The following is a 25,355-nucleotide window of genomic DNA, read 5'->3' on the forward strand; positions in this document are numbered from 1 at the left end:
ACCTCCATGGGCCACTGAGCTTTAACACCTCCCTATCCCAGTGTCTTCTACGGAAAAGGTTATCAAGTCTCATCAGCCATGTATTTCTAGCCCAGAGTCATTTTCTATTTCCCAGTAATATCTAAAATTACTTACATTAGTCACAAATTAGCTCACTTGGCCATCCTGAGCTTCCTTGCACTTTTTCACCAGCAATATCTCCTTCTTGGCACTGCAGCCAGGAAGGTCCTGCTCAGGCTGCCTCACCCCTCCAGACTCTGTCCACCCCTCCCATGCCTGGAGCCCTATCTGGGCCGGCTTTCCCCTCCATGGGTTCCACTGATCCTGGGCTCCTCAGCCATGGTACCCCTGTTGCTGTGTTCCTCTATTCTACAACTCTCAGGAGCGCAGGGATGTATCAGACCCACTCCCTGCCCTTCAGGAACCCTTGTCTAGTTTGGGAGTCAGATACAGTGGGGTCTGTGTGGGATAGAAAGGGTCCCACAGGGCTAGATGAGGCTATCCCAGAACAAGTGTCCACTCCCAGGCTTTTTCTTGCTCCTGGGTCACTCAGTTGCCAGGAGGGGCCTGAGGGCAGGGACATCAAAGGCTTTGCTGAGTGCCTGCTGCAGTTGGGGTAGAGGGGTACCTATGGATGGGACATTTCCAGATCCCTGCCGGAGCCCCTTATCCCCACCTTGAGTATCCTGAATCTGAGATGGCACACTGGAGTTGCCTTGTCCCTCATATCCTACCAAAGAGTCTGGAGGAAAGATGGGCTAGGTAACAAAGCAGCTTCAGATTCACCCATAATTTGCCTCCCCATTTGTTTCCCTCAGAAAAGCTGAAGGTGGAACTGGAACAAGCTCAGTGGACTGGAGCTCAGACAATGTAAGTGAGGTGGCTCCTGGCCTGGGGCCAAGCTCTGGGTTCCTTATGAGGAGAAGCCAGCCAGTACAGTGAGCTTGGGGCCACAGGGGCAATCCCAGAACTCTGGCCACCTTTGAGTCCTGGATCTGCCTCCTATGTAACATTTCAGGCAAATCTGAATTCAGGCAAAGCTGCCCTTCCTGTAAGAAATGTGCCAGCAGCCAACTTGGCACTAGCCCCTGGGGAGTTCAGAGGTGAGGGCAAGGACATGGGGGATCAAAGGAGCTCTGGTGTCCACTAACAGGCCTGCTCTGCTTCTCTGATAGGTGTTAGATAGTGCCTCATTTGTGTCCAAGGGTTCATCCAAAGTCAAGAGACGTGTCCGTATCCCTGACAAACCCAACTACAGCCTTAACCTCTGGAGCATCATGAAAAACTGCATCGGCCGTGAGCTCTCCAAGATCCCTATGCCGGTAGGCAGCTCAGGGGAGGGCAGTTGTGGGAGTCCTCTGGGATATGACAGCCCTAAGGTGTCATTTCCTTAATGGTACCTGAGGAGCATGTAACTATTTAATCATGTCTGACAATATCGGCCAGTCCTCCAAAGAGCAGGGGTCCTCAGTCTCAAAGGGAAGAGACAGGGAAGGGCTGTGTGTGAATGCAGATATAGGGAACCCTGACCAGGCTTCACACTATCCCAGCTGTCCCGACTTGGTAAAGGGGGAGTGGGCTTTGCGTATAGAAGAGTAGTCTTCCTTCATGCTATAGGCCATCTCTAGTGCCCTCCCAGGACATGGAGGCTCAGCAAAGCCACTGGAGTTCCAAGGACAGGCCTAGGGCCCTTATATCACCAGATTGCCATAGCATCTCTGCCAAGAGCAGGCTTGGGGCACCAAGCCAGAGAGTTTGCTTGGTGACCCATACAAGTCCTTTCACGTCTCTAGCCTCTCTCTGCATCTGCACAGTGGAATCACAGCACCCCCTTCAGAATGTCTGGGAGAATGGAGTGAGACAACAGGGAATACTCTGGAGGGAGGGTGACCCTGTTAGAGGCTGACAGGGGTCTGAGCTCTATCCATCCTGCACAGGGGCCTCCACAGGAGCCCTTGACAGAATAACTTAGATCACAGTTCAGACTATGAGGAAGATCCCCACTTTTTCTATCCACAGATTTCCTTATTTACTTATTCACTCTCTGATTCCAATAGTTTAATACTCACCATAACTGTAGTGAGCAAGTCAGATGCCCTGGCCTTTGAGGCATTTACAAAGTGGGAAAAGTAACAGTAAACATCATCAAAATATGCTATTTTCATGCTGCAAAGGAAACTGAGGCAGAAGGAATCAGGGAGGTAACAGGGTAGGGCTGAGGTGCTAGACAGCCAGGATGTTAAAGGGGCCTCACTTTGAAAGTATCATCAGATCAGCTATGTCCCTCAATGTCTGAGAAAAACAGAGGTGCCATGATGTGCATATTCAGAGTAATCTGATCTGGTCTGATCATCTTCCCTCCTCCCTGTTCACCTAAGGTGAACTTCAATGAACCCCTATCCATGCTCCAGCGGCTGACTGAGGACTTGGAGTACCACCACCTTCTAGACAAGGCAGTGCATTGCGCCAACTCAGTGGAGCAGATGTGCCTAGTGGCTGCCTTCTCTGTGTCCTCCTACTCCACCACTGTGCACCGCATCGCCAAGCCCTTCAACCCCATGCTAGGGGAGACATTTGAGTTGGATCGCATGGAGGAAATGGGCCTGCGCTCCCTCTGTGAGCAGGTGAGGCCCAGCAGGCTGGTACTGGGCAACTCCTGCCAGGGGCCATCAGCTGAGGTCCAGCTGGGTAGTTGGGCCTCTTATGGAAGGAATAAGTCTAGGGCCTCCTGAAAACAGTGAGGGGCATTAGAAGAGAGCTTAGTGGGACAGTGTTGGATCTGGTGTCAGGAAAGGGGAGGTCCCATCTCACAGCCAGGGAACCATGTGGCAGAGGTGGGAGGAATTTCGCAGGGCACTGTTAGAAGTCCAGGCAGACCAGAGTGTGGGGTCACCACTGAATTGAAAAGTAGCAGGCAGGCAAAACCTGGAATAGCCATGCACATTGTGATAAACACTGCCCTGGCCAGTGTCCCTTCCTCCTACCCATCTTAATCCCTTTTCTACCCTATCCCCTGGAGATGAGCAAGACTCGGGCCCACTGGTCTACGAGCCTCAACTTGGCATTTTGACACTGAGCCTGGATGTCCATATCATTCAAGAAGCAATTAATTCTATTGGTGTTGGTGCTGCTCTGGCTCGTGGAATTTTCCCAGAATGCTGGAGTTCACTGATCTGAGTGCTAGTTTAAAAGGCTACTGCTGCTGTGAAATCCCATAAGGAGGTGACTACAGTGACCCACATAGGGGTGTTCTGGCCAGGTTTTGAAGGTGAATCTAGCCAGTTTGTAGATATTTTGGGTATGGAGTTTGGGCCATTCAAGGGTAACCCCATGGTCCTTGGCCTGAACCCCTAAATAAAATGCATTCATTCATTCAGCAACCATTAAGTACCCTAGATGTGCCAAATATTTTCACATGTTGAAGATGCAGATGGGGAACTGGCATATGTGGCTCTTGTTCTCATGGGGCTGCAGGGAGTGCTCAGTCATTTTGTATATCAGATACTTCTGGCTCTTTCTAAAAGGAGGATGGGTCCAGGAGCAGTTTGATGCAGAGAGAGGGAGGAAAGGAGGAGACAAGGGTCTCCTGCAGTGGAGAGATGGGGGGAGGTACAGGTAAGATTGGGGAAGGTATAGATGCTGGGTATGTTTTGAAGGAAGGACACACAAGATTTGCTAAGGATTTGATGAGGAACATGAGGAAGAGACCAGGGAGAATCCAAAGCATTTGGTGTGAGCAACTAGAAAGACAGTATGGGCCTGAGATGAAAGTAAGGATAATGTAGGGCTCCAGCATCCTGACATTGTGATCACATCCCTGCATTTTCTCATAGGGATAACTCTAGTGAATGTGTGGTAGCCCCACCATAGGTGATAGCTGGGCTAAGGGACAGTTCCCCCGCTTCATGCAGGGTAGCTGGCAGGTTGGGCCTACATTCCCAAGGCATAGGAGGTGATGCTGCATGTGGAAATGGGAAACTATGACCATTATGGGGTGTCAGGAGCTTGCTAACTCTGGTAAGGTTGAACCTGACTGAGTGGAGGCAGCTGGAGTTCAGGGGTGAGGCTGGGCTTGGAGCCTGTTCAAGGCCATGAGAAGTAAGTGCTCTGAGGAGTAAGGAGGTTAGGTAAGGCAGAGCCTGTCAGGCGTCAAATGAGGAAAGATAGACTTGATGGTGCCATGAGCCAGAAGAGGGCAGCTGGCAGGTGTCCTAGGGGGAAAGGCAGTGGTAAAGTGTGCTGTAAGGGGAAGGCTCAGGGGGGCTGGAGCCACGTATGGGCGACAGAAGAGGCCTGAGGCAGGACACTGACATGACTTCTACCCTTGAGCCAGGCTAGACTCTGCCCCTTGGTTAAAATGGCTTTGCCATTCGGGACCCTCTCCCTCCATGTAATACCATACATGTTCCCAGGTGTATAGTGAGGATTAAATGAGAAAGTGGGCATGGAAGCTTTGGTAAAGCATCACCCTTTCTTCCTTAGCCCTCAACGTAGCCAGTTCTGGGCACATCCTGGAGTCACAGCCTCCACCATCACCCCTGTTTCACAGTCCAAGAGCCAGGCCCATCTCATACTACTATGGCTGGGGCAGGCCCAGGACAGTCACCTGGGTTCCATTCCACTCGGGATTCTCTCCTTCCCAGGGACCTGTCTTGGGCCAAGGCCACCAAGAGGAGCAGCCAGGCCTGCTCCTGTGGCTCCAGAGATGTGTCCTGGAATCAGGGCAGTCTGTCCCTGCCTGGTAAGGAAGATGGTATGGGCCCATGTCCAGCAATGCTCACACCCATCTGGTCTGGTCCCAGGTGAGCCACCACCCTCCCTCAGCTGCCCACTACGTGTTCTCCAAGCATGGCTGGAGCCTCTGGCAAGAGATCACCATCGCCAGCAAGTTCCGGGGGAAATACATCTCTATCATGCCACTTGGTGAGCAGGGTATCTGTGTGCTCCTAGAACAAAAAGGACACTACTGACCCTAAAAACCAACTTGGGGCTCTCTCAGGGGAGACCTCCCTGTAGGTATTCCCCCCACTGCCACCCACATGCCTCGGCCTGTCCCACTCCTCAACTTTCAGCCCATACGAATATCTTCTGGTTCTCGAGACCCTGGGCCTGTGGTAGACCCCACATGCCAGGACCATGATCTCTGACATGTACCTGGCCTCCAGGTGCCATCCACTTGGAATTCCAGGCCAGTGGGAATCACTATGTGTGGAGGAAGAGCACCTCAACTGTGCACAATATCATCGTGGGCAAGCTCTGGATTGACCAGGTCAGAGCTGGGTACCCTTGGGAGGGGAGCATATGGCCTGGGGATTAGACGCTGACCACTATCTTCTCTCATCAGTCAGGGGATATCGAGATTGTGAACCATAAGACCAATGATCGGTGCCAGCTGAAGTTTGTTCCCTACAGCTACTTCTCCAAAGAGGCACCCCGAAAGGTAAATAGGACCACCTTCCAGCACCCCAGGAGACCCATACTAGGATGTGTGCTTATACGAGTCCCGCCAATATCCACAGGTGACCGGAGTGGTGAGTGACAGCCAGGGCAAGGCCCACTATGTGCTGTCCGGCTCATGGGATGAGCAGATGGAATGCTCCAAGATTGTGCACAGTAGTTCCAGCAGCTCCAGCTCTGATGGGAAGCAGAAGACAGTATATCAGACTCTGCCAGCCAAACTGCTGTGGAAGAAGTACCCACTGCCGTGAGTAAGGGTTAGGGGCCCTCTTCAGGATATGGGACAGGGACTGAGGGAGAAACAGAAAGGAGGCTAGTGAGCAGTAAACAGGAAGATGACTCTCCTTCCCCCACCCAGCAAGAAACACAAGGTTGGGAGGGATCAGTTGACATGTGGGCAAAGAACAATATCATGCACCTGACATCCCAGTATGGAAGCCAGAGAAAATGAATGTAAAACTATCTGGAGAGAAGAGATACTATGCAGAGACAAGGTGACTGGACATAATCCTTCCATGACTGAGAAATAAAAATGAACTTGCAGGAAACAGAAAATTATAAGTGTAATTTCAGATTCTGAAGAGAACAAAATAGAAATTCTACAAAAGAAAATAACCAAAGTTGAGAACTTCATGGAAAGTTTTAACAGAATGAATCCATCACCTGAATATAGGTGAATGCTCACATTGTAACATAAAGAGACATCCTGGAGAACCTAAGAAGCTAGAGAGGAAGGCCTATGGGTGACCCTAGTGAAGTTCCCGGAGTAGGTTTGTTGGCATACCCTGGGGATTTGTTAGTGTACATAATCTGCCCCAGACAGAATGGGAATCTGCAATTCAATAAGGTCCCCAGGGCATTCACATGCAAGTTTGAGAGCAGTGTCCAGAACACTTCTAGTCAGAGTCCTAGAAGGGAATAGAGACCACTTCTGAAGAGCAAATAGCAGAGGATTTTCTACACCTAAGTCTATACAGTGAGACTGATGGAACTATATCAGAGAATATTAGGCAATATTAGATTTTTTAAAGCAATTACGAGCTGAGGAACATCACCTTGACAGACACCTTTTCATCAACAAAACTGAGGACTTGAAAACAGCCAAGTAATATCTTCCATGTGCTAAGAGACACATTGCCGGGGCAAACCATCTTTAAAGAATAAAGTTGAAATAAAGATCTTTTATGGAAAACAAACATTCACTTGGCCACCAGATCTACATTAAAGGATATACTTTGGGAAGAAGGTAACTAATCCCAGGTGAAAGAGCCAAGATGTATAAATGAATGAAGAGTAAAAATGTGGATCTAAATGAACAGTGAATAAACAAAAATAATAATGTCTCATGGGGTTTTAAATTTTAGACTGTTACCACCATTTACTTACTGTTACCTCCATTTATTTACTGTTACCTCCATTAAGTCAGAAGAGAAATAAATGGAAGTAACTGCTTGAAGGCCCTATGCTACCCAGGAGGTAGGTCAAGACCTTTGACTATTGGAAGTACGGATACTGTAATTCCTAGGGTAGCCACTAAAATAATACATTTAGCTGGGAACTCAGAAGAAAGGAAGAAAAAAAATGGAGAGGAGGAAGAATGGTTAAAGAGAATAACAATAACTTTCTGAGGGCTAAGGATGTGGTTTAATGGAAGAGAATGTGCTAATATTAGCATTCCTCAGCACCAAAAAAAAAAAAGTTATCCCGAATGAAAGAAAAGAAATGAAAGACCTTGAATTGAAAGGGTCTACAGAATGGCAAAGATGAGAAATAAATAAAAATGTTAGACCACAGGGTCAAAACTGAGAACATCAAAGAAAAAATTCTAATACCTTCCAAAAGATTTCAGTCAAGGCTGAGGACTCAGATTAACATCAGATTTAGTAACAGCCAACACTGGAGTATATTTTCAAAGTTATGAAGAAAATGAAATTAGAATGTAGATTTTTCTATCCAACTAAGATACAATATGAGGATATGATTTTAAAAAAAAAAAAAAAAAAACCTCAGGCAGGCATACAGAAAGCAGAAAGTTTGGCACACATAAACTGAAGATTAAACCCAGGGCCTCCAGCATGCTACTTACACAGGTTAAACAACACTCTACCACTAAGCACATTCCCAGCCCCCTAGACATAATATCTTAAAATGGGGAGGGAAAAATTTCAAAAGATGTTGTGCTAGACACATGAAGTAAACAGATTTTATAAAACAATTACAAAGACCAAAGGAAAAGAGAAAATATTCCCATAATAATGCAGAACTAAAAGTCTAGGTAACAGTAGTATGTGGGAAGAAAGGGAAAGACACCAGGAATATGAAGAAATGCTAAGTTCTTATTAAAAGGAAGATGCATATAGGTTTTTTAATTAGAAGAAGAAAAATAATGAAAGATATTACAAACAAAAACAGCAAATTAACATAGTAGAAATATTCGAGCATTTTAATGCTCATAATAAATATAAATAGATGAAACCAGTTAAAAAACAAAATATTGATAGGATTTTTAAAAAAACGAGAAATATACTCCTTATAAGACAAAAATATGCAAAGGACAAAAGTAAAAGAGATGTTGTGAAAATCAATCTAAAAAAGTTATAATAGCTATATTAACATCAGCTAAAATAGACTTGAAGGTGAAAACATTATTAAGGAAGGAAAAGGGGGTAAATTTATTAAGTTCCAAGTTTCAAACATTATGCATATAAAAAAGCAGCCTCAAAAATTTGCATCATGATACCCAAGAGAAATTGATAAATCCATCACCATAGTGGGAGATTGGGAGATTCCAATATACCCCTCTCACTTGTTGATAGGTCAAGTTAAAATTTAAAAAGGAAGACTATGAAGGGGATCAAAACAACAGGATCATTCACAGGCTTATAGATGCAGCAATCAGAGAATATACTTTTTTTAAGGACATATGGAACTGTATACAAAAATCAATCATGTACTAAACCCTAAAGAAAGCCTTGACAAACTACAATCTATCATAAGTCAATTAGACATTACAAATACAATGATAAAATCCTCACATATTTAGAAACAATTTTTAAGTTGCTAAATAGCCCATAATTAAAATAGAAAATTAGAATAGCAATTTTAAATATCTAGAACTGAAGACAGCCAAGATTTCAAAACTGGATATATACTGAAGTATTACAAAGGTAATACTTAAAAACTAATATATTGCCTTAAACAGTTTCTAAATTTGTAGCTTTTTCATTTCTGAGTTTCTGTGGTAAGTAAAGTTCAACACATATACCCCCCAAAAGAAGAAATCAATAAAATAGAAAAAGGAAACATAAAGAAGCTTGATAAAGTCAAAAGTTGATTCTTTGAGGAAAAAAACAACTAACAATAGAGAAACCTACTGCTAAGACTAATCAAGATGGAAATTAATATTATTAATGAAAAAGGTTTCATGACGTATAAAATATAAAGATAGTATTAGGATATAGTTTTAGAAAAATATAACTTACAAGAATTGACTCCAGAAGAAATAAAAAGCATCAATGACCCTATAATAATTAAAACAAAGAAGTAATTTTTAATTACTATAAGGAAAACACAGACCCAGATAATTTTACAGGTAAATTCTATCAAAATTTTCAAGAAATACCAGTGGGGTATTGTGTCACATGCCTATAACCCCAGCAGCTTGGGAGGCTGAGGCAGGAGGTCACAAGTTCAAGGCCACCCTCAGCAATTTAGCAAGATACTAAGCAACTTAGTGAGACCTTATTTCAAAGTAAAAAAATAAGAAGGACTGGGTATATAATCCCCAGTACCAAAAATAAAAAAAGGAAAAAAGAAATATGTTAACCCAGTTTTAAATAAAGTCTTCCAGATCATAGGAGAGAAAATAGTCTCTATACTTTTAGGCCAGAATAACTTTCATACCAAACCAGATAAAGACAGTAATTAGGAAAATAAAATTTCTACCCTATTTCACTTACATAAGCAAAATTCCAAAACAAGATATTAGAAAATTCAACAGTGTACAAAAAGTAACAATCTACCATCATTGAATTTATCCAGAATATGCAAGAATGATTTTATATTAGAAGATCCACAAATTAGTCATATTAGCATCTCAATAGATGTGCCCAGACATAAGATTAATATGCAAAAATCAGTTTCAGTTCTACATACTAAGAGCAAACAACTAGAAAATGCACTTTAAGGCACCAATTATATAAGAGGATATTAAGGACCTTGTACTAAATCTTACATTCAAGACCTCTAGAGAAAATTGTAAAACTTTACTAAGAAATATCAAAGGGAGAACTAAATAAATGGAGAAAAATACAACATTCATAGATAGAAAGACTCAGTATTATAAAGATGTCATGATTTAAAGAATCAGTAGATAAAATCCCAATAAGGATCTCCATTGAACTGGGTATTAGAATTTTTAAATTTATATTGAGGAATAAAAGGGCAAAGACATTTCTGAAGAAGACCAAAGAGTACTTAACCATAGTAGATATCAAAACCTACTTTGAAATTAAAGTGGAGTGAAATGATGAGCCTAGAACAACTCCATGGATACATGTATCTTTGATATATGAAAAAGGTGGCATATCAGATCATGTGGAAAGATGGGGCTGTTCACATATGGATGTGAGACAAAACAGTTATATATTTGGAAAAAGATTAACTGATTTCCTCCCTTACATTATAACAAAAATCAACTCTAGACAATGACCTTATGGTTAAGTATTAAGTTTGACTTATTTCTAAACAATAAGTTAATACTCTAAGTAAAAAAAAGATTAATATCTTTTAGAACTTAAGAAAAACATGTCTTAAACAAGATACAAATAAAGCATTGGTACATTCAACTATATAAAACATTTTTGTTTATTAAGAAGCATTTTACTCATTAAAAGACAATTTTTAAAAAGTGAGGTGCCAGGCATAGTGCACACCTATATTCCCAGTTACTCAGAAGGCTTAGGCAAGAGGATTCCAAGTTCTAGGCCAGTCTGAGCAACTTATCAAGACCCTGTCTCAAAATAATTTCTTTTAAAAAAAGGGCTGAGGATGCAGCTCAGTGGTAGAACACTTGTCAAGCATATGTGAGGCCCTGGGTTTAATCCCAATACTGAAAAAAAAAAAAAGGAGAAGAAGAAGAAATAAAAAGGAAAGCAAAAAGACAAAACACAAATTTGAAGAAGGTAGCCACAATACCTACACCTGACAAAGGATTAGTGTCAAAAATACAGAAAATTTTATCATAATTAACAATTTTTAAATAAAAGATTTCTAATCAACAAGTCGAACAAAAACAATCCAATGGCAAAATGTGCAAGAGTCATGAACAAGAATTTCATAGAAAAAACATATATGACCAGACATTATATGAAAACCACAATCAACATCATTGCTAACTGAGGAAATGCAAATCAAAACCACCACAATGAGATACTGTTGTATATTTTTTAAAATTTATTTTTTAGTTATTGGACTCAATGTCTTTATTTTACTTTATGTGGTACTGAGGATGGAACCCAGTGCCTCACGCGAGCACTCTACCTCTGAGCCACAATCCAGCCCTGTTTTAAATTTATTTGATTAGTAAAATTTTTAAAAGTCTGTCAGTGGTTGAAGAAATGAGGACCCACAATATTTCTTATGCATTGCTAATAGGAGTATAAATTTGTGCAACCACTTTGGAAAACCATTTGGCCTTACCTCCTGAAGGTGAATTATCACACTGGGTGCAGTGACACAAACCTGTAATGCCCTTCCGTTCAATCCCCAGTACCAAAGGGAAAAAAAAAAAAGATGAAAAATCAGGAAGTGTAATAACCCAGCAACCCCACTTCTAGGTATAAACTCAAGAGAAAGTCTTGTTAATGTACAACAGGAAACACACACACACACACACACAAGACTAATCCAATAGCAAAAAAACTTGGAAACAACCCAGGAATTTATTGAATGAAAAACCGTGATATATTCACAGGAAAGAATATTATGCAGTAGTTAAAACAAAGGAAGCACAGCACCATGCAACAATATAGATAACTCTTACAATATTAAGTAAATAAAAATCCAAAATATTATGTCATATATTCTTTTTATACAGTTCAAAACTAATATATATTATATATATATATATTATATATATAAAATATATATATATATGTGTGTGTGTGTGTGCACAGACAGATAGATACTTAAAAATACTTAAAGATACAATAAAATTCTATTAAAAGGAAAGGAGGGGACTGATGAACCCAGGAGTCTTGCTGATGGCTATCTGAAAAGGGAATGGATTGGTGAGTTTTCCATATGGTTAGATGTAGGTTTTTGTCAGGATCCTACCTTTTGTTTATGGTGGTAACATTAGATTAATAAAAAGCAGACCATGTAAGAGCTAAAAGAGAGTATCATGTACTAAGGATTATGACTAATCCAAACCTGTGTGCCTGAGGTCCCAAAAACAACAAAAAGAGAAAACAAGATAGTAGATTTAAACACAACATATCAACACAAGTTAGTACCTAATCCAAGTCTGAAATCCAAAAATGCTCCAAATTTCAAAAGTTTTTGAGCACTAATAAGTCATCACAAGTAGAAAATTTCACACCTGATTTCATATGACAGGTCACAGAAATACAGTTACACTCAAAATGCTACATAAAATTAGGCTGGGGCTGGGATTGTGGCTCAGCAGTAGAGCACTCGCCTAGCACGGGCGGGACCCGGGTTTGATCCTCAGCACCATATAAAAATAAAGGCATTGTGTTGTGTCCATCTACAGCTAAAAAATAAATATCTTTAAAAAATAAATAAAATTAGGCTGTGTGTACAGTGCGGAATAAATATAAATTTTGTGTTTATACTGGGTCTCACCCCAAAGATATTTTATTATGTACATGCAAATATTCCAAATTCCAAAAAAGTCCAAAATACTTCTAGTCCTAAGTGTTTTGGATAAGGAATAGTCAACCTGTAATTACATTAAATATTCCCATTATAGGTGTAAGATTTGGAAATCAAAAAAATCCAACTATATGCGGTCTGCAAGAAAAGCATCTAAATTGGAAACTAAAGAAAGATTGGTTTGACAGGATGAAAAAAGATATGTCCACATAAATACTAATGACGGCTGGGGATGTTATAGCTCAGGGGTGGAACACTTGCCCTGGGTTCCATCCCCAGCATCACTTAAAAAAAAAAAGGAAAAAAAGAAATACCAAACAAAAGCTGCTTAGCTATATTCATATCGCAAAACAAACTTTACAACAAATACTAGAGATAAAAGAGATAGTTCATAATGATGAAGCTCGGTTCACCAGGAAGATGAGTATTAAATCCAAATATCTTCTACCAAACACAACCTCAAAATACATATAGCATAAGCTGGCTGGTACAAATATAAAGAGAGAAATACCGATATGCAATCAAAATGGGAAATTTTAATATCAGTCTCTTAGGAATAGGAAAAAACCTCAGGAGGATACATTTGAACAACAGAACCTACCAGTTATAGAATACTGCACCCAACAAATGCATCGAAACAGTCTCAAAAATTGACCATATTGGGCTGAGGTTGTGGCTCAGCAATAGAGTGCTCGCCTAGCACGTGTGAGGCCCTGGGTTCCATCCTTAGCACCACATAAAAATAAATAAATGTATAAAAAAATTGACCTTGCCATAGGAAAACTTCAAAGGATAAAAATTATACCAAGTAAATCATCTGACTCCAAAGCAATTATGCAAGAAAAAACAACTAGAAAAGTCTCCATGTGTTTATAAATTTGCTGGCACACACTATAATCCCAGCTACTTGGGAGGCTGAGGCAGAAGGATCTTAAGTTCCAGTCCAGCCCAGGCAACTTACCAAGGCCCTATCTCAAAATAAAATTTTAAATAGGGATGGGGAAGGTATTTCAGTGGTGGAGTGCCTGCCTAGTAAGGCTTTGGATTTGATCCCCCAATATGAATAAGGCTAGGGGTTTCCAACCTATCCATAGGTCCAAAAATATATAATAGAAATCATAAAAGAAAACTGAATGATAATAACATCAAAAGTGGTAGGATTCAGCTGGGCATGGAGGCACAGTCCTGTAATCCCAGTGGCTTTGAAGGCTGAGGTAAGAGGATCATGAGCCCAAAGCCAGCCTCAGCAACTTAGCAGAACTTAAGCAACTCAGTAAGATCCTGTCTCTAAATAAAATAAAGGGGGGAGGGTGCTGGGGATGTGTGGCTTAGTGGTTGAGTGCCCCTGGGTTCAATCCCCAGTACCAAAAATAAATAAATAAAAAGTGGTAGGATTCAGTTAAGGCAGCAATTGGAATGAAATGTGTAGCACATTGTATTAAAAAAAAAGAAATGCTGAAAAATAATGAGCTAAGCATCCATCTCAAGAAGTTAAAAACAACAATAGCAGAATTAACCCCAGGAAAGTTGAAGGAATATAATAGCAAAATAGAGGCCAAAAAACCCTAAAATAGGAGCAAAATAGTTTTTGTTGGGTTTGTTTTTGTGGTGCTGGAGAGCAACAAAGTTTGATCTTCAAAAATAAACTGACTAACCTCTGACACGGATATTCAAAATAGAAGGCACATATAACCAACATCACATGCAAAAAGAAAGGTTGTTATGCTGCAGATGTTAATGCAGTACCAACGAAGATATTAGGTAACGGTTTTATGCTGATCTCAGTTAAGTCTAAAGTAGCAAAGCAGCTGCGGGTTGGTGGAGCACAGGCGAAGTGCGGGAAGCAAAGGGCGAGTTAGATGCAGCTGGTGGGTTTTGTCCGGCAGGTTCATCAGAAGTAACAATGGGGCAGGGAAACGTCCGCCCAGGCCAGGAGGTGAGGGGCCAGGAGGGTCTGGAGGGGCTGGGGGGCGGCTTGGGACCAGCGATGGAGGTGGCCTGGGGACAGCGCACGGTCCCGCTCACGCCGCCGCAGGGAAAACGCAGAAAACATGTACTACTTCTCGGAGCTGGCCCTAACCCTAAACGAGCTGGAGGAGGGCGTAGCGCCCACGGATAGCCGCCTTCGGCCCGACCAGCGGCTGATGGAGAAGGGGCGCTGGGACGAGGCCAACACTGAGAAGCAGCGGCTGGAAGAGAAGCAACGCTTGTCGCGGCGCAGGCGAATGGAGTCCTGTATGTCTGGCCATGGCCAAGGCTGCACAATAGAGGAAGGTAAGGCTGGGCTGAGAGGGTGCCCCCCCCGGGGGGGGGGCAGGTGGAGGGTGCAAGGGGGTGCCTGGGAAAAAGGAAGGAGGAGTGTCCCAGAGGGCGAAAGGGGTGCTTAGGGTGGGGATCCTGCAGGGAAGCGGTGGGTTCTGGAGAGCAGGCCACCCACCCACCGGCCCACTGTGTCTGCCCAGCAGAGAAGGAGTCAGACGGGTACATGCCGCTGTGGTTCGAGAAGAGGCTGGACCCACTGACGGGGGAAACTGCCTGCATATACAAGGGTGGCTACTGGGAGGCCAAGGAGAGGCAAGACTGGCACATGTGCCCCAACATCTTCTGAGCGCCACCCTTGCAGCAAATATAGGCGCCTGCACAGCTGGGTCCACTTTTTTTTTAATGCACTCAATTTAGTACTGAATATATCCCCACCCACCCACGCACTTCTTCCCCCTTTTTTTTCCCTCTTAAAAAAAAAAACTTTTGGGGGACTCTCACCTTAGAAGGAGGAAGGGCTGACCGGGGTTCTCTCCAGCCCCTAGGTGCACCCAGTCACCCTTGCCCCTTCACCATGGACTTGGACCCTATGGGCACCCCAGTCCCCAGTTATCACAACTCAGGCCGGCTGGCTGGGGCCATGGCTGCCCAGGTCACCAGCCTCCAATCCAGGGAGGTACTGGCCCTTCCTAGGGAACCTCTTTTGACTTTTTTAGAAAAGAAAAAAAAATGATCTACATTTCTTTCCAGCCATGATGTTTAGTAAATATTTTTAGTACAGCATTTAGCAGACAGCTTTCCAAGTGTGCTTTCTTGCCACAAAATTGTCCAGGCAAGAATTCCCTTTTTAAAGACATCAGGAAGCCAGACCCCTTTGAGTTGGGAGAATTTTGTAGCTAAACACAATATTTATATCTGAGATGCCCACCCACTAGGAGCCCAGGGCCCAAAGACCAAGCAGAAAGGAGCCTGTCTAGGCCCAGCAGAGCACAAAGGGTCTCTTTCTGGAGCAACAACCCACAATGGGGGAGAGGGGCCATTGAGGGTATTCCCCCATGTGGATTGAGGGCAGCAGCCCCTTGCCTAGCCTTGACCATGCTGGGGCAAGTGCCTACAACCAAAGAGGCCAGGAAGGGCTAGAAGGCAGGGCCCATAGGTGCTCCCCACCCCCAAGAACCAGGCCCCAAATCAGCAATAATGAACAGACCCCCATTCAGCATGGGCTGGTGACCTGGGCATGAGAGACCTGGCACTCTTCCTCAGATGGCTCAGGGGGTGCCCCCATCTCTGCTCCCCCTGATTCTTTATTTGCCTAATTTATATATATGATATATAAATATATATATAATAGCTATTTTGCTTAAATTTCTATGGTATATAAAAGTGAAAAATGATGAAGACAGGGTATACCTGTCTGAGTTTGGCTTCCTGTCAGCTGTGCCCTGCCCTCTCCTCCTATCCCTTCCAGCAGCTTCTGCCAACCTTGAGGCACTGGACCACTGTGACTTCAGTCCCAGACCTCAGAACCCCCCATTCCAATCCTCCCCACTTCAGTTTGGTCCTGAAAATTCATTGCGGGGGTTTTTCTTTCTACTACAGGACTGGTTTTGGTTTTATATAAAAACAACAACAACAACAAAAAAAAAAACAGAAGTGAAATCACCAACGTGTGAAATGCCTTATGATGTCCACTCCAGAGGCAAGGCAGGGTGGGGTAGCCTCTTGGGCCTCCCCTCAGAGCTGTGGATGTACCTCTTCTCAACACTTTGTAAGCACCTTTTGATCGATGATAATAATAATAAAAGAAAAAAAAAAACTGGCTTTGGAGTTTTCCACTCAGATCTCTAGCTCCTAAAAGATCCAGCAGAGTGAGCAGCCAGTGGTCTGGTCCATTGGGTCATCTTCCATTGCCGGTGCTTCCAGGTGAGAGGATGGGGAAGGGCAGGGTACCACAGGAAATCAGTCAGGGTTCTCACCATCTGCCTTAATGATCCAGAATGGACCCAAAGCTGGCCCTGCCTGGCTCCTTGCTTCCCCATCTGAGAGATAGCAGCCCCTGGTGAGTCTGGCAGAAGAGCTGGAAGGGCAGCTATCTTAGAATAGGCTGGGGTTAGGGGTTATACAACCCCAGGATGAACCTAAACCAAAGTGCATTAGAAGGAGTCCTGAAGGAGAGGGGGGACTGGCTGCAGGCCCAGAATGACAAAGCCCACTGAGGCAAAGTTAAGTATCCAAAGCTCGGAGCAGGGAGTGACCGGAAGGAGATGATACTGACCTATACTCTGTGATTCCCTGTACACCAACCACCCCTGAGTAGGAAAAGTTCTACACAATAAGCCATAAAGAACCTCAGATAAGTCCAATAAAAATATTCAAAATGTGTAAAAGATCTTTATGGAGATGATTGAAAAAACCTGAGTTTAGAGGGAAAATGCCAATGCCATATTCACAGATAGGCAAACTCAGTCATGTTGGTCCCACATCTATAAATTCAAGACAATCCCTACTAAAATCCTATCAATATAGTTTAAAATGTTGACCAAGAAATAATTGCACAAAAAATGGCTATTTTTTTTTCTAATTTTGTTTAAAGAATTCATGGTATGGGGAAGGAGACAATGAGAACTTGGCCTGCAGATACCCAAACAAGCTAGAAAGCCACAAACGGCCTTCTTTTTCTCCATTGCATTCTGATTACCATCTGGCACAACATGTATTATACCTGTTTGTTGATTGTCATAGTGGACTATGAGCTTCATGAGAGTGGGAATCTTGTTCTGTCTTATACATCATAGTCTTCTCAGTACTTGATACATAATAGGCACTAAATAAATAGTTGTTAAACTAATGAATTTCACTCCAGAAGGGCCAATTAGAGCAAAGTCTCAGGTGCACTACCTGGGGAGGGCAATGTGGCTGCAGTGTCAAGTGGGAGGGGGCCTTATAGATGGAACTGAGGAAGAACTGAACCTAGGGACTCAGGAAACTTCTATTTCCCCCAAACTCTAAAACCAAATTGCTATACCTGATAGACTGTGGTAAGAGTATGAAAAAATCATTGGTAAAGAGAAAGAGGTGGCCTGAGGTTCCCTCATTTTCAGAGCGGGGACTCAGCACAAGAGGGGGGTCGGGGGACGGGGGTGGGGTGGGAAGAAGACACCAGAAAGAGAACAGCAGCAGCAGACATTCATTATTTTTATAAAGCTAGCCAGCATGTATAACTTCAACAACCCAATAAAGACAGTGCTAAAACAAATACACACTTCATTCTTTCTAAAGAATATATAGGGTATATTCTTAAGAAATATATGTATATACATACACACACACACACACACACACACGAGATTAAGTTCAATTTCATACAAGAAAGAATTCTCATAAATCTAAATAACATAGTATCAACTAGGACCTAGTCACTTCAAAAGACTGACTAGTTGGTAAACCCATGCAAGAATTGGGTTTACTGCACAAATGCACAAAGCTTCAATATCAGGAAGCTTTCCATTATAAATCATGAGGCTGGGGTTGGGGCCCAGTAGTAGAGCACTTGCCTAGAATGTGTGAGGCACAGGGTTCGAGCCTCAGCACATATAAAAATAAGTAAAGATATGTGTCCATCTAGAATTTAAAAAAATTAAAAATAAATAAATCACTACATCAACCAGTTCAAGGACTAGTTCCTAGAATATATTTATTTTTAGAAAACTAGACATGTTGGATTCAATTTTTCAAATATTAAATGCAACCATGAGTTAAGGAATATTTTTATCTTACAGGTATTAGGCCCAGTTAGCCTAAATGTTTTCACTGCCTCAAAAGATCTCCCAAGGTAGGACATCTAATAGGAAATATTCCCCATAAAGTTGGATCCCCAAATGGCTTCAATAAAACAGCAAATCTAAAATAAAGGTTCTCCTAAGCAGAGCAGAAAAAAATTGCCAGAGAATTTGTAGTTAGGAGTAGATCCTCAATTTTGTAGCCAAGATACACCATCTGAATAGTACACTAAAACCTCCAGCAGAAAATATAACATGATCCCAAGTTGGAAGTGTCCCCAGTCACCTGAGAGAAGCAAACAAGTCCTCTCTGGAGGATCAAACCCTGTAAGACCCCATATGTGGAACCACAGGGAAAATGAGAAGCTCACAGCATAAAATTTCTAAATACATAAGGAAATGAGTCCCCCCAACAGCATGAGCCACCAGGAATAATAGATGGAAGAATCAGACATAAACCTCCTCCATACAATGAAATTATTACACATAGAATAGAAAATAAGCACGTTTGATATATTTCTAGGAAAAGAAGGGCAGCATGAAATAAATTCTTAAAAACCTTCAGAAAAAATTTAAATCACTAAAAATAATTTGGTAAATAACATTAAACATCTGAAAAGAGCAATAATGCGAAAAAATCCAGAATGTAATACAAATACATAAAGAGATGAAAAACATAAAAGAGAAAATAGGAGATACGGAGGACAAAACTAAGAAGGTACCACACATGTCTAACCTATTCCAGAAGGAGAAAAAAAGTTTTGTTTTTTAAATGAAGACTCAACCTTTGAAGAATTAATGGCTAAAAATTTCTAAGAACTCATAAAAAATATCAATAAGCAGAGTTAAGCTCAGTGAATTCCAATCAGGGTAAATATAAAGACATCCACAGCTAAATACAACATAGTGAAACTGCAAGACCACTGAGACAATAAGATTTTTTATTTTTATTTTTATTTTTGTACCAGGAATTGAACACAGAGGCAACTTAACCACTGAGTCATCTCCAACACTTTTATTTTTTTATTTTGAGACAGGGTCTTGATGAGTTGCTCAGGGCCTCACTAAATTGCTAAGGCTGGCTCTGAACTCCAGATCCTCATGCCTCAGCCTCCTGAGCCGCTGAGATTACAGGCATGCGCCACCACTCCTGGTGAGACAATAAAATCTTAAAAGCAACTAGAGTTGAGCAGGAGTAAAAAGATGACCTTCACAGAGCTTCAGTTAGACTGAAGGCTGACCCCCTCAAAAAGGGGGAATTTGACAATGAAATGGTATCTCTACCATGGAGAGAAAAATCTTAGTATTCCCACTCAAGACATCTTTTAGAAATCAAAACAAAAACATTAACAAGAAACTTATTAAAACAATATTGAAAGTCGGGTGCAATGGCACACACCTGTAATCCCAGCTATTCAGGTAGCTACTACATACACACACAATGATGATCACTAATGGAATAATACTACTAAATAATTTCCTAAATAATAGAGAAAATTCATTGAATGTATGGGAGAAAATTACAAAGGCAAGAAAGGAGAAAGCAATGAGGATATAGTGTAAATAATAGAAATTAATAATACATTAATTATTACATAAAATTTAGTAATCTAATATTTCAGGTAAAAGACCAAAGGATATACCTAAAACATAAATATACAAATAAAATGAATGTTAAGAAAAAAAAATTGCTAGATATCAAGTACTAGAAGAGCCACTTTGTAATGATAAAAGTTAAAATTCATAAAGTTCTAAGACTCTTACACACCTAGTTACATCTCAAAATATGTAAAGTAAAATTATATTGGACTTTGTGGACTGGTAGTCATAATCTGCAATGCAATAAGGCAAAAAAAAATTTAAATAAGTATGAGAATTGGCAAAACTGTCATTATTCACAGCAGACATGACATAGAAAATCCAAAAGAATCTACAGATAATATATAAAAATCAACTTACTATATGGCAATAAATTTTCAAAAATGAAATTTTAAAATAATATTTACAACAGCATTACAAATCATCAGGTACCTCAAATATATCTAACAAAGACATTTTTAAAAAGCTTTAAAAGGAAAACCTTAGTTTTTGAGAGGCACTAAAGAAAGATCTAAATTTATGGAGAGTTACACAGTTTGAAAGAATGATTTGTTGGCAGATGCAATCAATTATAACGAAATTCCTACAGGTTTTCTCATGAAGCTTAATGATTCTAAAATTTACCATAGAAATGCAAAGAACTTTTAGAGTCAAAATAGTCTTGAAGTTAAAAAAAATGGAACTATTGTAAAACTATTAATATTTAAACCAATATGACAGAGAAAAAGACAATAGACAATATAATTTACTAAAAGTCCAGAAACAGATTAATATATGAACATTGGATATATAAAAGAGGTAGCACTGTAGATCAACAGGGAAAGAAAAAAACTTTTCAATAATTATCCAATAAGTTGGGTAATCAGGAAAAGAGGAAAGAGAATGAGCAGGGATATGATGAGGAAGGAAGGAAAAAGGAGAGAAGAAAAAAAGGAAGGAAGAATGGGAGGGAAGGAAGGAAAATTGGAGCTCTATTTCGCACTATACAGATAAGTCAAATCCAGATCCCTTAAAGATCTAAATATGGAAGATAAAATTATAAAGGATTCAAGAAATAATACAACACAATATCTTCATGATCTCAGGGTAAGGAAAGATAAACAAGTTATAAGAAATGAAAATTATAAAGAAAAGATTGATAAATTAATCTACATTAAAATCAAGTATTTCTATTCATAAAAATACAAAGAGTAACAAAAGGTATGCCAACAAGCAGGAGAAGAAATTTGTAAGACAGATAACTTATGAAGAACTTGTACTGAGAATATTTTTTAAGAATAAGAAAAAAAAAGCAAAATGGGTCAAAATCTTGAACACTTCATCTAAGAAGAAATCTAAATGGTCAATAAACATAAAAAAGGTATCAACCACAACACAAATCAGGGAAATGAAAATTAAACCACAATGAGATACAACATCATACCCATTAGACTTCCAAAAAATTTCAAGTCTAGCAGTATCAAGTGTTGGTGACAAAGTAGAGAAATGAAGGAAATAATCACAGTGTCAGTGGTGTGAAAATTTATACAACCACTTTTGAAAACAATTTGACATTAGATGCACATGACCTATGATTCTACAATTCTATTTGAATGATTACATCCTAGGGAGAAATTCCTGCAAACATGCAACAAGAGACATAAAGAAGAATGTTCAGCCTCCGTAAAGAAAGAGGAAAATAAAATAAAAACTAGACTCAACCCAAATGCCAGTCACAGAGGCATGGGTAATAAAATGTGGTTATGGTCAATTCACTAATAAAAACGAATTAAACCTACATCAAACAACATGGGCCAATTTCATAATGTTGAAAAGATAAAGAAAATTGCAAAACAGAAAATTTTTATGTTCATCTAAGTTTAAAAACAGGCAAAGCAAAGCAATTACTTAGGAATACAAACTGAAATCAGAAAAGTGTAATGAAGAGCAAAGAATTGATGACCACTATTGAGAATGACAGTTATCTCTGAGCAGGAAGGAAAGGGATCCAGAAGGAAAACACAGATATTTTTAAAGTAATAAAAACAAACTAGGTGATGGGTGTCCCTTGTACATTCTTCCTACTTTACAAATACTTAATGCAGCAAATTTCTATGGCTACTTAATGTCTAATAAAAAACATTAAAATAGCAGCTTAGGGCTGGGGTTGTAGCTCAGGTGGTAGAGCATTTGCTTTGCCCGTGTGAGGCAATGGATTCTATCCTCAGCATCACATTAAAAAAATAAAAATCTACAACTAAAAAAATAACATTTCATAATGCATGACTGTTGCCCCCTGGTGCCTGACTCAGGCAGGACCACAGCTACAAGTGAGTCCCAAAGGTCTCAAATAGAAATGAAAGAAAGGAAACTTCTTTTAACACTTCAAAGGCCACTTACCAAAGCTTACAACTTCACATATTGATTTCTATCCACATCAGAAACAAGATCCCCATAATTATTCAACATTGTTTCAGAGGCTCTAACTAAAATTAAATGGCAATTAAATACAATTGCTATACTATAAATTTGAAATTGTTTCTATAAAAAACAATTTTTCCTCCAGATGTTTTTATGAGTTTGTAATATAGAAGTAAATTACATTAAATCATAAATCACTAGCTTTTCTCCATATTAATACTAAGTGAGCACTAAAGATGGGGGAAAGTATTCCATCACAAAAGTGACAAAACCTATAAACACTCAGGAATAGATTTAACAAAGTTATAAAAATCATATGAAGAAATTATAAAATCTTACTGAAGGATTTAAAAGAAGTCTTAACAAATAAAAAAAAAAATTTTGAATCTTCTGGGGACATTTAATCATAAAAATGTCAACTCTCCCAAAACTTAAATTTTAAATTTAATGCGATTAAAATTTAAGTCCCAGTGGAACTTTTCTTTAGGCTGGGATGAGAGAGAATTGGATAATGTGATTTAAAATTTCATGAGAGAATTAAATCTAAGAAAGTCTGGAAAAGATTTATTTTTAAAGTGATTCATGTAGATGCTGAAAGTGACCAAAATTACTGTTTCAGCTGTGACCTCACCTTCACATCAGATTCACCCACACAAAAGATGACAGGATGTCTCCAATTAGGATATCTCCAAGAGATTCAAACCAGAGGGAAATATAAAGATCAAAGTGGTTCATATAGTAAACGGGGCTGGCATAAGAGAATTTCCACCTGGGGTGGGGGTTGACTTCTGCTTTACCACTACACTAAAATACATTCCACAGGAATGAAGGTTGACACTTAAAAAAAAAAAAAAAATCACAACAAAATGGAGAAAGTTTTTTGGCTTTTGTCTCGGGGTAAGGTGCAGAGGTTGGGAAGAAAGGGATGGATTTTTCTTCCAGATGGTAGGAAACTCCCAAGTCTAACATGCTTATCTTTCAATGAATGCCACAAATCAAGCTAAGGACAAACCTGTAAAAAACTGAAGTTGTGAAATCCAAGAGATGGGCGCTCTGCCTTAGGTCCCAGGAGAAGCTGACAGGCTTGCATGCAGGCTGGCCCTTTTAAAGCAAAATGAAACACATGAAGCCTCTTTTCCTTTCCAAGTCTTTCACCTTGCAGAAATAAGGGCAGCCAGATAGGCATCTGAACCGCCCCCCCAGACACACACACTCCCACCCCACCCCACCCCCCCAAAAATAAAACAAGTTTTCTGTAGTGACCCCTCTTAGGGAAGGGGTCATTTGTTCATTTGGAAAACGAACAAAAAAGGTTTTATCTACAATGTGGGCTTAATACGCAGCGACCAGACAATAACAATTCCCCACTTTAGCATCCGGGGTGGGGCCAGCCCTTGCTGCCTGCTAAGAAGTCGCAAGGGTGCGAAGTGAACCCAGTCGGCCTCATTCCCCACAGTGCCCTGCGCTGCACAGCAATATCGCGCGAGGTTTCCACAGCCAATGAGCAGGGCGTGGCAGCACATGCAGGCTTAGCAACATTGCACAGGCGCAGTTGGGCCTCACCGCGAGGGTCTAGCCTGCAAAGGGCTCTTTCAGCAGAACACAACCGTTGGCCGGCTGGGAGAGGGGCGGTACCCTTATGGGACTGAGCGTTGGCCATCCTGAAAGCCTCTGGAGAGATGGCTGAGTGCCTGGGTACTGGCCATGTCCTCTGGGCCAGGTGAGAATTTACAATCAGCCCTTAGGCACGTGTCCTTTGGCAGCTGATTATGCGATTAAGGAATTCAAAGATTCCCCTCCATCAGGTTTTCTTCTCCCCTACCCACTGCAGCACCAAGCCCCCCTGGTAACAGATTGGTCTAATTGGTGTGGCACTGAGGAGGAAATTGAGACCCCAGAGCTTTGAACAGAGAAGAGAAAAGGAGGAGAAACGGTTAGACCTGGTAGTAGATTAGAGCTGGCCACAGCTTGTGGAAAAACCTGCAGTCACCAAGGCAGCAAGGGGCCCAAGAGAATCCCTGGAAGCATCTCAGCAGAATCCAGAGGGTACTTGAAAGGAAGAGGGGTGATGAGCCTGCTGGGTCCTTACCCTCTCTCTGGTCCAAGTTTGATTGAGTGGTATGAGCTCCCCTACCTTCCAGACCTTGGCTAAGAATGCCAATACCAAAGGCATGGTCTGGTAGAGTCTACATAGAAACCCAGCCCTCCCTTTGGGAGATAAACTGGACAAATGGTTAGGCCTTGATGGCAGCCCTGGGGAAAGCATATTACCCTCACATGAGCTTCTAAGTAAGCAGCTGCAGGCCTACCAGTAGCATTCAGGAACCAATCCCTATCCCAACTTTAACCAGAGGAGCAATAGTATTACTGGATTTTTATAAGTGCTGGATAAATGTCAGGTGGACACTTGATCCTGTGAGTAAATAGGTTGGAAAAGCTCTACCATCATTCAACCCCTTTTAGAGGAGGAATGGGGAGCCAGAATGGACAGTAACTTCTCCTTACAAGCTGGGAAATTGGTTTTGCTGGACCCAACAGTGGCCTCGGTTGGGACTAGCATAGGGCAAGTTACTGAATTAAAAAGCAGGCCCAGCAACATCCTGGTTCATATGCTGAATGGGATATGCCTTGCCAGGTCCGCCCCTCTGCACAGTCCATGTCTTGCTAAGTAGAGTGTATGCCTCCAGCAGTATCAGGAACTGACAGTCTGAAGGTATGTTCAAGGTGCTCTGCCTCCTGTGGCCAAGCTGGCTGTAGCAACTTCTCCAAGAACCTAGGGCAACATATTTCCTAGGAAGCCTCAGAGATTCCATTTCTGAGCAAGGCCAGAACCCTCCAGTGGAATTCTTAGAATGCTTGGTGGCTATCAATGAGTCCCTTACAACCTGGCTCAACTATAGAATGACCTTCCAACAGGGGCATATAGTCAGTAAAGGCAGCACAGGCTAGCTACACAGGCCA

General features: G+C 41.3%; 1 protein-coding gene across 3 annotated transcripts in view; it reads left to right on the top strand.

The window, feature by feature from the left end:
• Positions 1–15,046, top strand: part of Osbp2 (oxysterol binding protein 2) — a 190,238-nt gene extending 175,192 nt beyond the window's left edge. For 2 of the 3 annotated variants that reach the window (XM_027953471.2, XM_027953472.2), the window contains 9 exons: positions 819–870; positions 1,176–1,322; positions 2,379–2,624; positions 4,803–4,923; positions 5,166–5,269; positions 5,345–5,440; positions 5,520–5,704; positions 14,390–14,628; positions 14,820–15,046. In XM_027953471.2, the coding sequence (XP_027809272.2) occupies positions 819–870; positions 1,176–1,322; positions 2,379–2,624; positions 4,803–4,923; positions 5,166–5,269; positions 5,345–5,440; positions 5,520–5,704; positions 14,390–14,628; positions 14,820–14,962 (1,333 nt within the window). In that variant the 3' untranslated portion in view covers positions 14,963–15,046. Of the gene's footprint in view, positions 1–818; positions 871–1,175; positions 1,323–2,378; positions 2,625–4,802; positions 4,924–5,165; positions 5,270–5,344; positions 5,441–5,519; positions 5,705–14,389; positions 14,629–14,816 lie in introns of all 3 variants that reach the window. The other variant, XM_027953473.2, reaches the window with a different exon arrangement.
• Positions 15,047–25,355: the final 10,309 nt, after the last annotated feature.

The sequence above is a fragment of the Marmota flaviventris genome, chromosome 1 (assembly GCF_047511675.1).
Source record: "Marmota flaviventris isolate mMarFla1 chromosome 1, mMarFla1.hap1, whole genome shotgun sequence".
Lineage (NCBI taxonomy): Eukaryota > Metazoa > Chordata > Mammalia > Rodentia > Sciuridae > Marmota > Marmota flaviventris.